The 13728-nt window shown below is 38.8% G+C and overlaps 1 protein-coding gene across 1 annotated transcript in view; it reads left to right on the top strand.

Moving 5' to 3' along the window:
* The window catches only part of ADAMTS12 (ADAM metallopeptidase with thrombospondin type 1 motif 12), a 2672119-nt gene that overhangs the window by 1148251 nt on the left and 1510140 nt on the right, over positions 1–13728 (top strand). The window contains exon 7 of the mRNA XM_044085381.1: positions 6627–6771. Coding sequence (XP_043941316.1) covers positions 6627–6771 — 145 coding nt within the window. The remainder of the gene's footprint in view (positions 1–6626; positions 6772–13728) is intronic.

Raw genomic sequence — 13728 nt, 5'->3', positions numbered from 1 at the left:
ATTCACATACTGATCATCTGCTATGGCTTTAAGTGGGCACTGGCCATAACATGGACAGCAGTCTCTCTAGGGAAACCCCACTGAAATGCAGCATGCAAGACATGATTAATGCTAATTAGTCACATGCTCTCCCCTGGAATAACACAGTAGAGTAATTCAGAGAATTAGTCTATGGATTTTTTTATTTCTTATCTTCAAAACTGTTCAGACAGGGTTCTGAACTTTGTGAAGAAATGTATTTAGTCAAGACCACAGAAAATAATAAAGTTATTTTATTAGCTCATGTGGTATCACTATATTACACATTTAATAGATACCTCTTCTCCTATCTGGCTCCATTTAGCCTACTGTCTGTTCCCTTGGATGCTGCAGCTATACAAAGCCAGACATGGAGCACACAATTAGTCCTAACCAATACCACAGATGTAACCCTCCAATAAGTGAGTCTACCAACTCCTCAGTAAGTCTCCTTCATGTTGCTGTTTTGTAGTGCCCAAGAAGCAAGGGATCTAATGAGGCACTGCAGACCTTCCAATGAAAGTCTTCATGTGCATGATGGATCTTTATCTTTTGGAGTGGTGTATGGAATTATTTTACTGCATTGTCCCCTCCCTATTTTGTAAGCTCTTGGTGGAGCATATCAGGCTACTGATATACATCAGGGGTGACATAGGCAGCAGTTGTATTTTGCACACTTCACCCAAGATAGGAGAGATGGCTGTCAGCTGCTTCATTCGGTCCTCTCCAGTTGGCCTTAAAAGCACCCCACAGAGATTACCCAAATCAAGTTATCAGACATGCAGATAGGCACCCTGCATCTGTGGTATCAGGCCTGCTCATTATACTGCCATTTTAGTAACAAGCATAGTAAGCAGTCAATTAATATTGTTTACTTTTTGGGTGCTAAACCAGTATCTTTTTGTTCAGACAATTTAATTTCTAGAATCAATAAATAAAGCAACCTTTAACACCTGCAAGGCTTACTTTTTAACAGGTTTTGAGAAGATGAGATTTAGTTAGTTATTTTTTTAAATGTTTATTTCAATGTCTGCTTTCCTAGTAAAGTCTGTGCAGCATTTCATTTCTCAAGAGTTTAAGCTGACTGAAATATTCAAATCCACTTAAAGGCATCGGATAGTTTTATAATGGGTATGTGATATGCTGTAAACTTAACTATATTATAAACCATGCAATGTCTCTGAACATATATTTTCTAATATTACAATTCAGACAGAGATTTATATCCATAACTCTAAAACTGTTTAATGTAGCACCATTATAATAAAAGGAAAAAAAAAATTGCTGTCTAGGACCAAGAAGGAGCAGATGGTTAATTGGAAGCAATCTCTCCTTAGTCTGAACAAGCAAATAAGAGCATTAATAAAATACTCCAAAGCAAACTTCGAGTCCAAACTGGACACATCTACTAAAGAAAATCACAAGGTTTTCTTCACATATGTCTGCAGACTCAAGGGAAGCACCCGGATCTGCTCAGAACAGGTGGTCAAGGACACCACATACACAAACGCCATAGATATATCCAATCTGCTGGTAGACAGGTTCAGTGAAAACCTCACCCCTCTTTCCTCCATCAGTAAATCAGTAATCCCTAGCATCTGCCCCCCTCCCCTTATCTCTAGGGAGCAAGTCATCACTGCCCTCTCAAAGGCAAAAAATACAGCCTCCATGGGACCAGATAAAATCCAGGCTGCATCATACATGAACTCAACCAGAAACTTGCAGCACCATAAGGCACCCCATTCAACCAAAGCCTGAGTACTGGCTTCATCCCAGCCGAGTGGAGGACACAGTTTGGTTTCATCAAGGGGAGGTCATGCCTGCTAAAGTTGGTCGACTTCTTTGAGACAGTCACCAAAGCCATGGACAAGGGGAAGACAGTGCACACCGCCTACCTTGACCTGGCTAAAGCCTTTGATACTATTCCCCACTCTGGTATAATAGATAAACTGTCTCAATTAGGCATCAATCCACGTTACCAGATGGGTAGCAAACTAGCTCACTGATAAAACACACCTAGTCAAAATAGGGGAAGCCACCTCAAGCAGTCAACCCATAATGAGTGGTGTACCCCAGGGATCAGTCTTGGGGCTCTTGTTGTTTGTGATATAGTTTACTGAGGTGCAGACCAAAACCAGTTAGCTATGGCTGACCAAGTTTGCAGATGACTGTAAGCTGGGTGCTGTCATCCATCCCCCTAGTAATGTGGTCATCCTCCAAGAGGGTCTCATCCAAACATATGACTGGTGTCAGAAATATGGCCTCAAACTGAATGCCAAAAAAATGCATCATCATCATCATCATCATCCCCTTTGGGGAGAGTGACGTCCCCACAAATTATCACGCTAATAACAAGGTCCTTAGCACGCAATCAGTTGTGAAGGACTTGAGCATCTAGGTTGATAGCAAACTGACTTTTGACCACCATATTGCCTCTATTATATGGAAAGCTTTCTACAAGGCCCACCTCATTAGTAAGGGTATCTCATCTATGGACAAGGTGGTCATAACACCCCTGTATTCTTCCCTTATAAGACCCCTTATTGAGTACAATGCCTCTTTTGACATGTACCTCACAAGCACATGCAGCACCTGGAGAGACCACAGAGGCTCCTCACCTTTAGAATCAAGGGCCTCAAACATCTACCCTAAACAGATAGGCTAAAGGCCCTCTCCCTCTATTTAGTCTCCTAAAGACTCCTCAGAGGTGAACTCTGTGTGGCATACAAAGCAATCTCAGACCCCCTTTGATGGGACTGCTGCATATCCGCAAGTCATGCTCCCCTCAAGTAACCAGCACGCGTGACCTCAACCTGGTCTGTGACATCAATAGAACTTGTTGGCAGGACAGATTTGTGTCCCAGAGACTCCCCTTTCTGTGGAACAGACTCCCACTCCACGCCAAGCAGAGTACATCATTAACGCTTTTTAAGTGCAACCTGGATAACTGGCTGGGGAACAGAAAATACACCCCTGGGATTCCACCTGTGTCCCTGCTGGACAGGGGCATCAGGTGCTGACTTGTCAAAAACATGGGCTAAATTTTTGGCTAGGCTTGTAAGGATATCAGGGCCAATAGCCTAGTAACTTCCCATGATCCTATTTATCCTATTATCCTATAAACATAAAATTCTTGTCCCCCAAAAGGCATATAAGCGTCTCTTATAGGTTTTTAGTTTGAGTGACAACCCATTCACATTCAAACTGCTCACTCAAGGAATCAGTTAATTCTCTGTCAGCAACTGATTAGTCCTCTAACAAGTTTTCATTTAGAACGATGTAAACTGAGGCCTGTGTTGCCAAAAATCAAATTAAGAGCAAACAGCATATACCTATATATATATATATATATATATATATATATATATATATATATATATATATTCATTCAATCTCGAAAACTGAAATATCAATTTTCAGTATGTCGAGACCATGAAACCGAATCCACAAAACACCGAAACAACAAAACACCGAACCCAAAACCAGGAAATTCAAAACACTGAACCCAAAACCAGGAAATTCAAAACACCGAACAAACCGCACACACTATGCCATGCATACACCACAACACTGACATCACAACATAAACAAAACTACACACATACACAACTCATACACACATAAGCCCACCTGCACCCCCCACCCCCCTACTTATATATACTAACTCCGAGATCGCACAAACAGGAAACAAAAGCAAACTCACACGCACATTTTCCAGTCCCTCACACACACATCAAATATATCAGCACACTCACATACACTCTCACTCCCACTCAAAACCCTTGCAAAACACTCCTTTACCTGACATAACACCTAGATCCACACACAACACCGCTCATCATCAACACACAATCCCAGACATTACGTAGCGTAAGGCCATAACCATGTATTCGAAAATGAATTCACGATTATGAACTTTTGCTATTGTAAACATTCGGCTTTAATTATAAAGTGCTCATATATATATATATATATATATATATATATATATATATATATATATATTTAACACCTTATCAATACTAAATTACCCCATTTTTGCTAAAAAGAAAGTGAAATATATTAAGTTTCTGTAACCTAGCTGCATAATCTTGTGTTCAGAAATGAATTACCCTCTTAGTCCAAAAGAATTTCAACGTACCTTAACTGCACAGAAAACTTAAAAACAAGGGTAATTGCTGTTATAAACAGCGATGCCTTTAAAAGCAAATCTGTGCACACAGCATACCTCAACTTGGCAAAGGCATTCAACACAATCCCACACTCAAGCATTATTGATAAACTTAGCAAACTGAATGTAAACCCCTTCATTGTAACATGGGTTGCCAAGTGGTTCACAAACCAGACACACACTGTCAAAGTGGATGACTCCACCTCAACCAGAAGACCTCTTGCCAGCAGGATGCCACAGGGGTCAGTGCTGGGTCCTCTACTGTTTGATATATACTTCTCAGAGGTTCAGGTCAAAACTAAGGGGTTGTGGTTGACCAAGTTTGCAGATGACTGCAAACTAGATGCAGTTATCTAATCCCCAAATGATGTCAGTATACTCCAGGAGGGTCTTACGCAGACCAACGACTGGTGTCTTAGTCATGGTCTCAAACTGAGTGCAAAGAAATGCATCATCATTCCCTTTGGCACAAACAATGTCCATTTACATTATCAAATCAACAATACTCTAAGTATCCACAAAGTTGTAAGGGACCTGGAAGCACAAGTTGACTGCGACCTTAACTTCAACCACCATGTGTCTACTGTAGTAAGAAAGGTATTTTATGTAACACACTTGAATAGTAAAGTTATTGCCTCAAGAGCAAAAGAGGTTATAACCCCACTGTACTTGGCACTAAGCTAATCTGGCCCATAACTGAGTATAATACCCTGTTCGACATGTAGCGTACAAAGTTCTTGTAGCAATTGGAGAGGCCTCAGAGGTTCCTAACAAAGAAGATCAAGGGACTCCAGCACATGCCCTGCACAGACCGGCTAAAGTCCCTGTCACTATACTCTGTATCATATATACTTCTTAGGCGAGACTTATGCCTGTCTTACAGAGCAATCACAGGCCCAAACCTAATGAACTTACTGCATATCTGTAAATCAAATGGGACTAGGTCTACCCATTCCAGGGACCTAAATATGAACTGCGACTTAAATAGGACATGCCAGAGGGACAGATGTGTCACCCAGTGACTGCCACATCTTTGAAATAGGCTACCCATTCATGTTAACCAGAGCTCCTTTAAGACACTGTTCAAAAGGAACTTGGACAAGTAGATGGGGCACCATAAATTCTTTCAGGGAATAGTGCCCACAACCCTCCTGGACTTGGGCAGTCATTAATAATTCAATCTTGGGTGTTAACTAACATTTCTGTAGTATTACATTGGGATGAAATGGCTAGGCTTGAAATGAAGTCCAGGTTGAAAGTCTAGTAATCTCCTATGATCCTATGATCCTGTAAATGGCATATGTACTGATTTAAATACATTATGCTTCATATAGTCTATCTGAAGCTATTTCAAGGGTAGCAAATTTTGTATTATCCACATACTAACAAACTGTAGTTTAATTTGGCAACAACAAGTTACTAATGTACCATGAAAACATCTGTGTTATAAAACTCAGTCCTTATGGTACTCCTGAGTTTAATATATATTGTCTCTTAAATACAGAGGAGAGATGTAGCCTGTAAGTCTTAAATGATAACCAAGTTCTAAATCGCACACTCTCTCATACTTCTAGTTGACAAATGAGGGCTATATGGCTGACAGAGCCAAATGCCTTACTTAAGTCAATAAAAATTACAGCCACCTAGAAGTACAACATATTTGCTATTGTAGATATCCCTTTTCTAAATGTGCACAGAGTTATATCTAGTTTACCTTTAACAGTTAATTTATGAGCTGTGGTATCACAACAAATATTTCCATGACTTTGGTGTTTTACTGACTTTTGTGTATTACATAGAAGATTATTTAATCTAAAAAGTGATGCTGTTGACGTGGCCCTTTTTCCTTTATATAGTAGAACTGTATTATATTTCCACTCACTGGTAGCTTAACCATTCCTGGATTCCTTCAGTTTTGCATTTGTTATGCTGTTAGAGCCACTGTCTAATTTTCTTATTGAGAATTCTGCAACAAATGTGAGACATTGCCCACTGTAATGTAATTCTCTTGAGACATACTGTCCACCTCAGCCACAGTATTCTGGTTGTTTTCCCCTATAGTCAGATCTTGTTATAGATGAAAGTATTAACCCGACATCCAAAGTTGTATTGTGCTAAGAGGTCTGCCAACATCATTTCTTCCCTTCCCCCATTAAGTCTTTTTTGCAGTGCTAGCTAAAACAGGTAACCTAAACTACCTACAGTTGCTCTATATACAGTGAAAGGGAGCTTGGTGTCTATTGCTCATTCCAAATGAACTGAATGTTAGCAGAAACATGCCTGTAAGATAATCATATTATGCTGAATTTTGATGTTCATGTTACAGTGCTTTGACTAATAGTTATCAATGATTTAACGTGCTGCTCTTTTTAGATTACTTAACTATGAAATGCATTCTTTTCTACAAGAAATTTCTCACCTGCCATTTGCATTTTAGTCGAGGTTGGGGTTTCTGTCTTGATGACCGTCCAGCTAAAAGAGATTTGCAAGTTCCTTTTATTGCCCCTGGGGTGCTCTATGATTCTGACCACCAGTGCCAGCTACAATATGGTCCAAATTCAACCTTCTGCACAGCAGTTGATGTAAGTAATATTTACATTTTGTTTTTTTGCAGTTTATGACATTTCCATATTTCAGATTTTGTGTAATATTTTCTGTAATTGCTGATTTTCAAAGGGTGATATTATTGTCTAGCATTAGTCACTGTACAGAAAAAATGAAAGCCAGATCTACTTAACTTTATGTCAGTGACTGAAAGGTATTCAAAAGACAAGTTACCATAAGGCTGGAGCCATGTCAACATTTTACAAGAGTATACCTCTGTAACAAGTGCAGAAGTTCCTTTAAAACCATGATGACCATATTTTGGAAAAAAAGCAACAAACACATCAGTACACATACATATTCAAATACACAGACACACACACACACACACACACGCACATGGAAACACACACACACACACACACACACACACACACACACACACACACACACACACACACACACACACACACACACAGACTGCAGTTTTGTCATTGCAGACAAACACAAAAGAAATTATACTTTAAGACATGATAGAAGGTGGGGTGGAAACTCTGCTTCTATGAAGGATTAGCCACAGTACTTAAGACAATAGTTTATACTTGCAAAAATGCAAACATTAATAGTCAGTTCTGGGTGATGGACAGTACAATTGTCTGAGTACTGAAATTATTACAAAGTTCTGATATTAATATTATTCTCTCAAAGCACTTGGTTCTCCAGTGTGCTTCCCGGATGTGGTGTCTTCTGTGTGGTGTTTACATGCCCTCCTTTGTTGGTATGTTTTTTCTGGTTGTACAGTTTTTTACTAGATTCCAAAATTATGTTGACAGTTGAAATGAGGAGGTTCTTAATTGCCTACGTGTGTGTGTGTGTGTGTGTGTGTGTGTGTGTGTGTGTGTGTGTGTGTGTGTGTGTGTGTGTGTGCGTGTGCGTGTGCGTGTGTGTGTGTGTGTGTGTGTGCTTCCTGTGATGGACTGTCAGCCTTTCTAGGTAGGCTTCCATGCCTTTTGTGTATTTCCTGTCAGAAATGGCACTGGCTGTCCACAATGACCTGACGTAGGATAATATGGTTTTCTAAAAATGGTTGAATAAATTAAATGGAAATTTAAAATCATCATGTGATATTCAGTAATGATAGCAGAAAATCAGTTAGCTTATTCAGTGTTAGATTTTTCTGTCTAAACTCTTCTCTTCACTCTTTTTAATTTGTTAGTGTTAGTCACTTTTCCTGGTTCAGTTCTGAATTCAGTCATTTCTGATCAGTTCTGTTTCCCTGTTATGAAAAAATAATAACATAAAATAAGTACTTTTCTGGTCTTAAAATATTGCTGTAATTACAATGTCTACATTTTATTCAGAGACGAGAGCATCTAAAGAGAGGACTATAGCCTTCAGTAGAAAAAGGCGAATTAATCAGTTAAAGAATGCCTCATGCATTTTCATATTTGGCAGCACTAAACTAGAGCAGACCATTCCAAGTTCACGTAGCTTTGGGGTGCTACAAGGACTGGCAAATAGACTAATCTTGAATGGCTGCAGGTCCCATTCTTGACTGACAGCTGCCCTAGGCACCTATAAACATATAAAAATATAAAGGACTTACTAGCTACTAAGGATCAATAACAATACTTAACCATCAAATAAAGAAATACAGTAATAAGTCAGCAGGTTGTCCAAATTTAAACAGGAAGTAAATTATGTGTGGATTACTATGGATTAGTGTCTCTCCTTAGTGAACCTAAAAGTAAATATGGGAATATGGAAATGGCATTAATGACTAGCTGATATATACAAAGCTATTAAGGGACTGACACCCCTGTAAGTACACAATTAAACAAAATATATCAATATATGTGAGCAAGTACATAAATGTAAACATTCTGAGCTATTAAAAGGGAGCTGCTTTCTTTCAATCCTCCACTTTAATTACAAAAAAAATGTAAAGAAATAAGTAAGTATTCTATCATCCCAGATTAAAGCTGTAAATCAGTGAAAAATTTGGCCATGTACTGTCTGCTAACTATGGGTAATAATCCTTCCCTACATAAGGAATAAACTCTGTCTCTCTCTGCCTCTCTCTCTACATGTGAAACAAAGAAACTTCCTAACTCCCTTTAAATCCACCCTGGATGAGTGCATAGCGACCATAAGTTTGCTATTGGTCTAACAACTCAGACCATTATGGTCTGAGGGAGGAAATGATAGGATGTGCAGTGGTTAGACTCCTAATGGTCTGCGTGAGTGTCGACCTACTATTCACCTATGACCTGTGCGGCAGGTGCCTGGGAATGAGCAGATTCACTTATCCTGGTGGAGGGTGTGCTTCCTGCCTGACTTTGGCCTCTCATGAGAAGCTGGAGGTGTAACTCAGGTAAAGGAATTGGGAAAAGTAACGGATTGTCCACAGTAGTGGGTTTGTACCAGCTGACACATGCAATAGGAACTCCACTGTTATCATTAAACTCCATGCATGCTGGAGGGTAGGCTAAAGGGGAAAAGCCTTCCATAAAGTCCAGGTGATATCATAATCAGGTACCCCATCTCCCACTGTAAAATGAGAATGAGTCAAGGAGGATCACCAGGATATTCCATATTGTGGATGGGTTTATGGTAGGTGGTACCAAAACAGAAGTAGAAGGTGCACAGGTAAGGTATGATTTAGCTGCCTAATATTCTAAGCAACTGTTCTGCTACATATATCTACATAGCTGGTTAGCTGTATTTATTATGTAGGCTATACAATCTAATTAATATATAAAACCTTTTGTATGGTACTTGCCTCATTTCATGGCAAAATTAATATTACTTTTGGCTGTCATTCATTTTGAAAGGAAGGGCTATGTCCACTTCCGTATGGGACAGCCAGCTCTTGTTTGTAAAAGGTAGGATGCCACTCAATGTTCTGCATCCCGTGCCTGTGGTAAACAGGCTTAGAGATCCAGACAAATATGTTTAGTGCATTAAACACTTTAAAATTTAAAAACTAATGCAATAACTGTAACCAGCAGCCCAAGAGGTAAATCTTCCGTTGCTGAAAGGTAACTGACAAAAATAAAATATAAACACAAGCAGCGGAGCGAACCAGGCAGAGTCCAGACTAGAGGCAAAAAGCACGAATGTCAGTAATGCTGTATAAAATCATTCATCATAGCAAGGATCCAAAAACCAAGCAAAAAGTCTTCAAATAATAAAAACAATCCAAAGGTTTATTAAGAAATCGGTAAGTGCTTTCGCAATAGAGCTTCTTCAGACCAAGGACAAACTAAAGGAGTTCACACTATATATACACATATAATCAAGACTCTATCCAATCAAGAGGTGTCCAAGATAATTAATAAAGTAGCAAGTAGCAAATACTTAATTAAATCCTTCATCTAAAATCAATGAATACTCATTCATTCGAATAACAGAGCAGGCAAATAAGCAATACTAAAAAAACGCATGCAAAATTAGCATACAAAGCTAAAACCTGTCTAGTAACCAAAAACAAAAATAAAAATAAAAATATATATGATAAATAATGTACTACATAATGTACTACATTATAAATAAATAAATATTTATATATGATACTATGCTCTTAAATAAACAACACTAAATGAAGAATGTATGAACATATGAATATATATGCAAAAATAGATATACAAAAATAATATATATGCACAAAAATCATTTATGTAACCTTCTTTTCTTTAATAAAGGTTTAATAGAAGCCCTCTCATTAAGGCCTTTTCCTCTGTCAGCACGAAGTATAACGATCCAACAGGTTTCTCTATGCTCAGTATGTGTCAGAATGTCACCTTCTCTGATACTGGGGTGAATAATTTCAATAACTCTGAAATTAAAGGTGTGAGTGTTGCCCTGTTCTAACACATGCTTCAAGAGTGCATTATGTAGAGAGCCTTTTCTAATATGATATATATGCTCCCTCATTCTGTCACGAAGCACCCTGTTGGTTTTACCAACATAAAAAGAACTACAGACTATGCACGCTGCTAAGTAAACAACATGAGGGGTCATGCAGTTCACTTTGGCTTTAAAAAAGAACTCTTTTCGAAGGTCTGGGTGATAGAAAATATTGGATGTATTGATAAACATACAAAAATTACAGGTACCACATGGCATTGTATGCCCCATGACAGAGGTCGTGTTGACAGGACTCCTGTCATAACACAAAAGCCTCCTCAAATTTTTATGATTCTTAAATCTAAACCTGGGCATATCACCCACAATCCTAGCTATTTCATCATCAACTTGTAAAATGGGCCAGTTCTGTACAAATAAATCAGTAACCTGTTTGTAATCGCTTGTAAAAAACAGGGGAATTTTAACATCATTCATGGTGTTATTTTGGTCATTAACAAAACCTGCCTCCAAGGCAGGTCCAAAATATGGTCTCGCTGTAGTTAACCTCAAATTTTCGAGGTCAGACCATTGTTTGCTAATTTCACTAGCAGTATACCCCCTATCCAACAACTTCTTCTGCAAACCAGCAAGCACATGCTGAAAACCATCCGAAGATGGGTTCAACCTGGAGGCCCTCATTCCCTGTCCTCTAATTAAATTTCTAAAGATATAAAAAGGGTGCATGCTGGACCTAAAAAGGAAGGCATTTCTATGACATGTCTTACGATGTATACCTGTATTAATTGTATGCTCATCCAGCTTTCAATGTATAGGTCCAAAAACTCAATGCGGGTATAAGGCCAATTGTAAGTAAAACTGAGACTGTCAGTTTAACTATTCATAACATTATAAAATTGTACCAAGTCATCAGGCGACCCTCACCATAACAAAAACAAATCATCGACAAAACGTCGATAAAATAACACATGTTCCTTAAAACGTGTAAGGGGAAGTAACATGTTAAACTCCCAATGGGCAAGAAACATATTGGCGTAGCTATTGGCACACAAAGTACCCATAGCTACGCCATGTTTCTGTAAATACATCTCCTCACCAAAAGTGAAAACATTGTTCTCAAGAACAATCTCTAAGAGAAAGCAAATTAAATCAACTTGTTTCACAGAATAATCACTATCTAGTGATAAATATTCATGCACATACTGCATGCCCAAATCATTGGGAATCATGGTAAATAATGATTGAACGTCAAAGGTAACAAAAATAACATCACTAACGTCAGAGACATCCTTGGTACATTCATATAAATCTACCAAAAACTGTTTAGAATCCCTTAAAACTGTATGATTCTGACTAATAACAGGTCTCAAAAACTTCTCAATATACAGGGATAGTGGTTCGGTGACCCACCCTCCTCCGGCCACAATAGGTCTCATAGGAGGATTAGTGAGATGCTTATGAATTTTAGGCAAACCTTGAATTGATGGAATTAATGGATTAGTTACTTTCAAAAAGAAAATAATTCTTCGGTAATAAGATGGGCAGAAAAAATATCCAAAATATCCTTACCAACAGATGAAATAACATGATGCACATCCCCATTCGAGATCTTATCATAAAAATTAGCATCACTTAACATCAAAGTCATGGATTGACAATAATGAGACCTGTCCATAACGACTATAAGCCCACCTTTGTCTGCTGGGCGAATTACAATGGAGCTAATTTTTTGTAACTGATTCAAACTAACCTTTCTATATATGTAAGGTTATATCGAGTATGCTTCATAAAATTATTATAGTTATCATAAAAATGATGGATATTTTCTTCAGTAAGTTTAAGGTATGCCTCGACCAAAGGGTGATTACTAGGAACAAAGCTGCTAGGCTTCCTCAAATTGAAATAATGACCCACCTCATCACTGGGAACAGATCCTGCATCAGAATCACCATATATCAGGCGTAACATAACGTTCCTGCAAAAAACTTTCAGATCTAAGATCGTATCAGACATCTTACTCTTGTAAGAAGGTATAAAATTTAAACCCTTGCAGAGGACCCTACGTTCCTCAGATGTCAACTCATGTGCCGAGATATTGAAAATTAATGATTCAGCGCCTTCCCCCACGTCTTTTTCAGGGTTTGATTTGGATGTTGCTCCCCTCAGAATTTGCGCTTGTGGTGCCCTCTGCTGACTGAACTCCCCCTTCCCCCTCACTTGTCCATACAGACTGGTAGGGGAAAAGGGAGTTCATCTATGGTACCACTTCTGGCTATATTAAAGGCTTCAATGCCAACTGTAGGAAGACTTCTATCCTTGGGTCTGACAACATTGCCTAAATTCTGACCTTTATTGTTGTGATTATTCACAACAACTTTCGGGTACAAACTACCCATGTGACTCACACTCCTAAGTGACACCAAGTTGTCAGACTGCAACCCTATCTCAGTAGTGCTTGGAGAAGATTCATGATTTCCCACCATGTCCGCAGTGTCTCCAGCCACTTCTGCAGAACTTAATGGTTTAGTGTTAGAACCTCTGACTGAACCATTAATACATGCATTGCTAACAATGTCCCCCACAGAATCAACCGTATGTCTATTAGGAGCACCATGATCACTGCTATCTGCAGCTCAATTGACATTAACTTTAACTGCATTGTTCCTTGCAAAATTGTCCTCATTATTATGTCCGGTACGCGGACACATGAAAGCGTGGCCATTCCGAAAGTCATTTATGTCCCTCAGAACTTTAGTTTTCTTCTGATATACGAGCTTCCGCTCAAATACAGCTACGCCATCTAACAAAATTTCAAAAAGGGGGCTAAAAACATCATGATGATATTTCTTAATGAGTACATCTTGCTTTTCTTGTAAAGAATGTCTTAACCTGTCCTCCTCTGGGCTGAAATAATCAATAAGTACACACATGTAGCTGGCACTTACCTCCAAGTTCAGCTTCTATCAGCGTGCCAATAACTCAGGGTGTTGAGACCCCTGGGTTGGCATGTTAAGAATATGAAGTCCTCGAGGTACTATCTTTTTCTTGAGGTACAATTTAAAGTGCAGACGTTGTGCTTGTGGTCTTTTTAGTTTAAGGAAATCACGTTTGATATCCTCCATGCTGTG

The sequence above is a fragment of the Protopterus annectens genome, chromosome 1.part1 (assembly GCF_019279795.1).
Source record: "Protopterus annectens isolate FY-2018-M chromosome 1.part1, PAN1.0, whole genome shotgun sequence".
In the NCBI taxonomy this organism is placed as follows: Eukaryota; Metazoa; Chordata; order Ceratodontiformes; family Protopteridae; genus Protopterus; species Protopterus annectens.
Note: the sequence above shows the minus strand (reverse complement) of the source record. Positions and strands in the feature narration are given on the sequence as shown.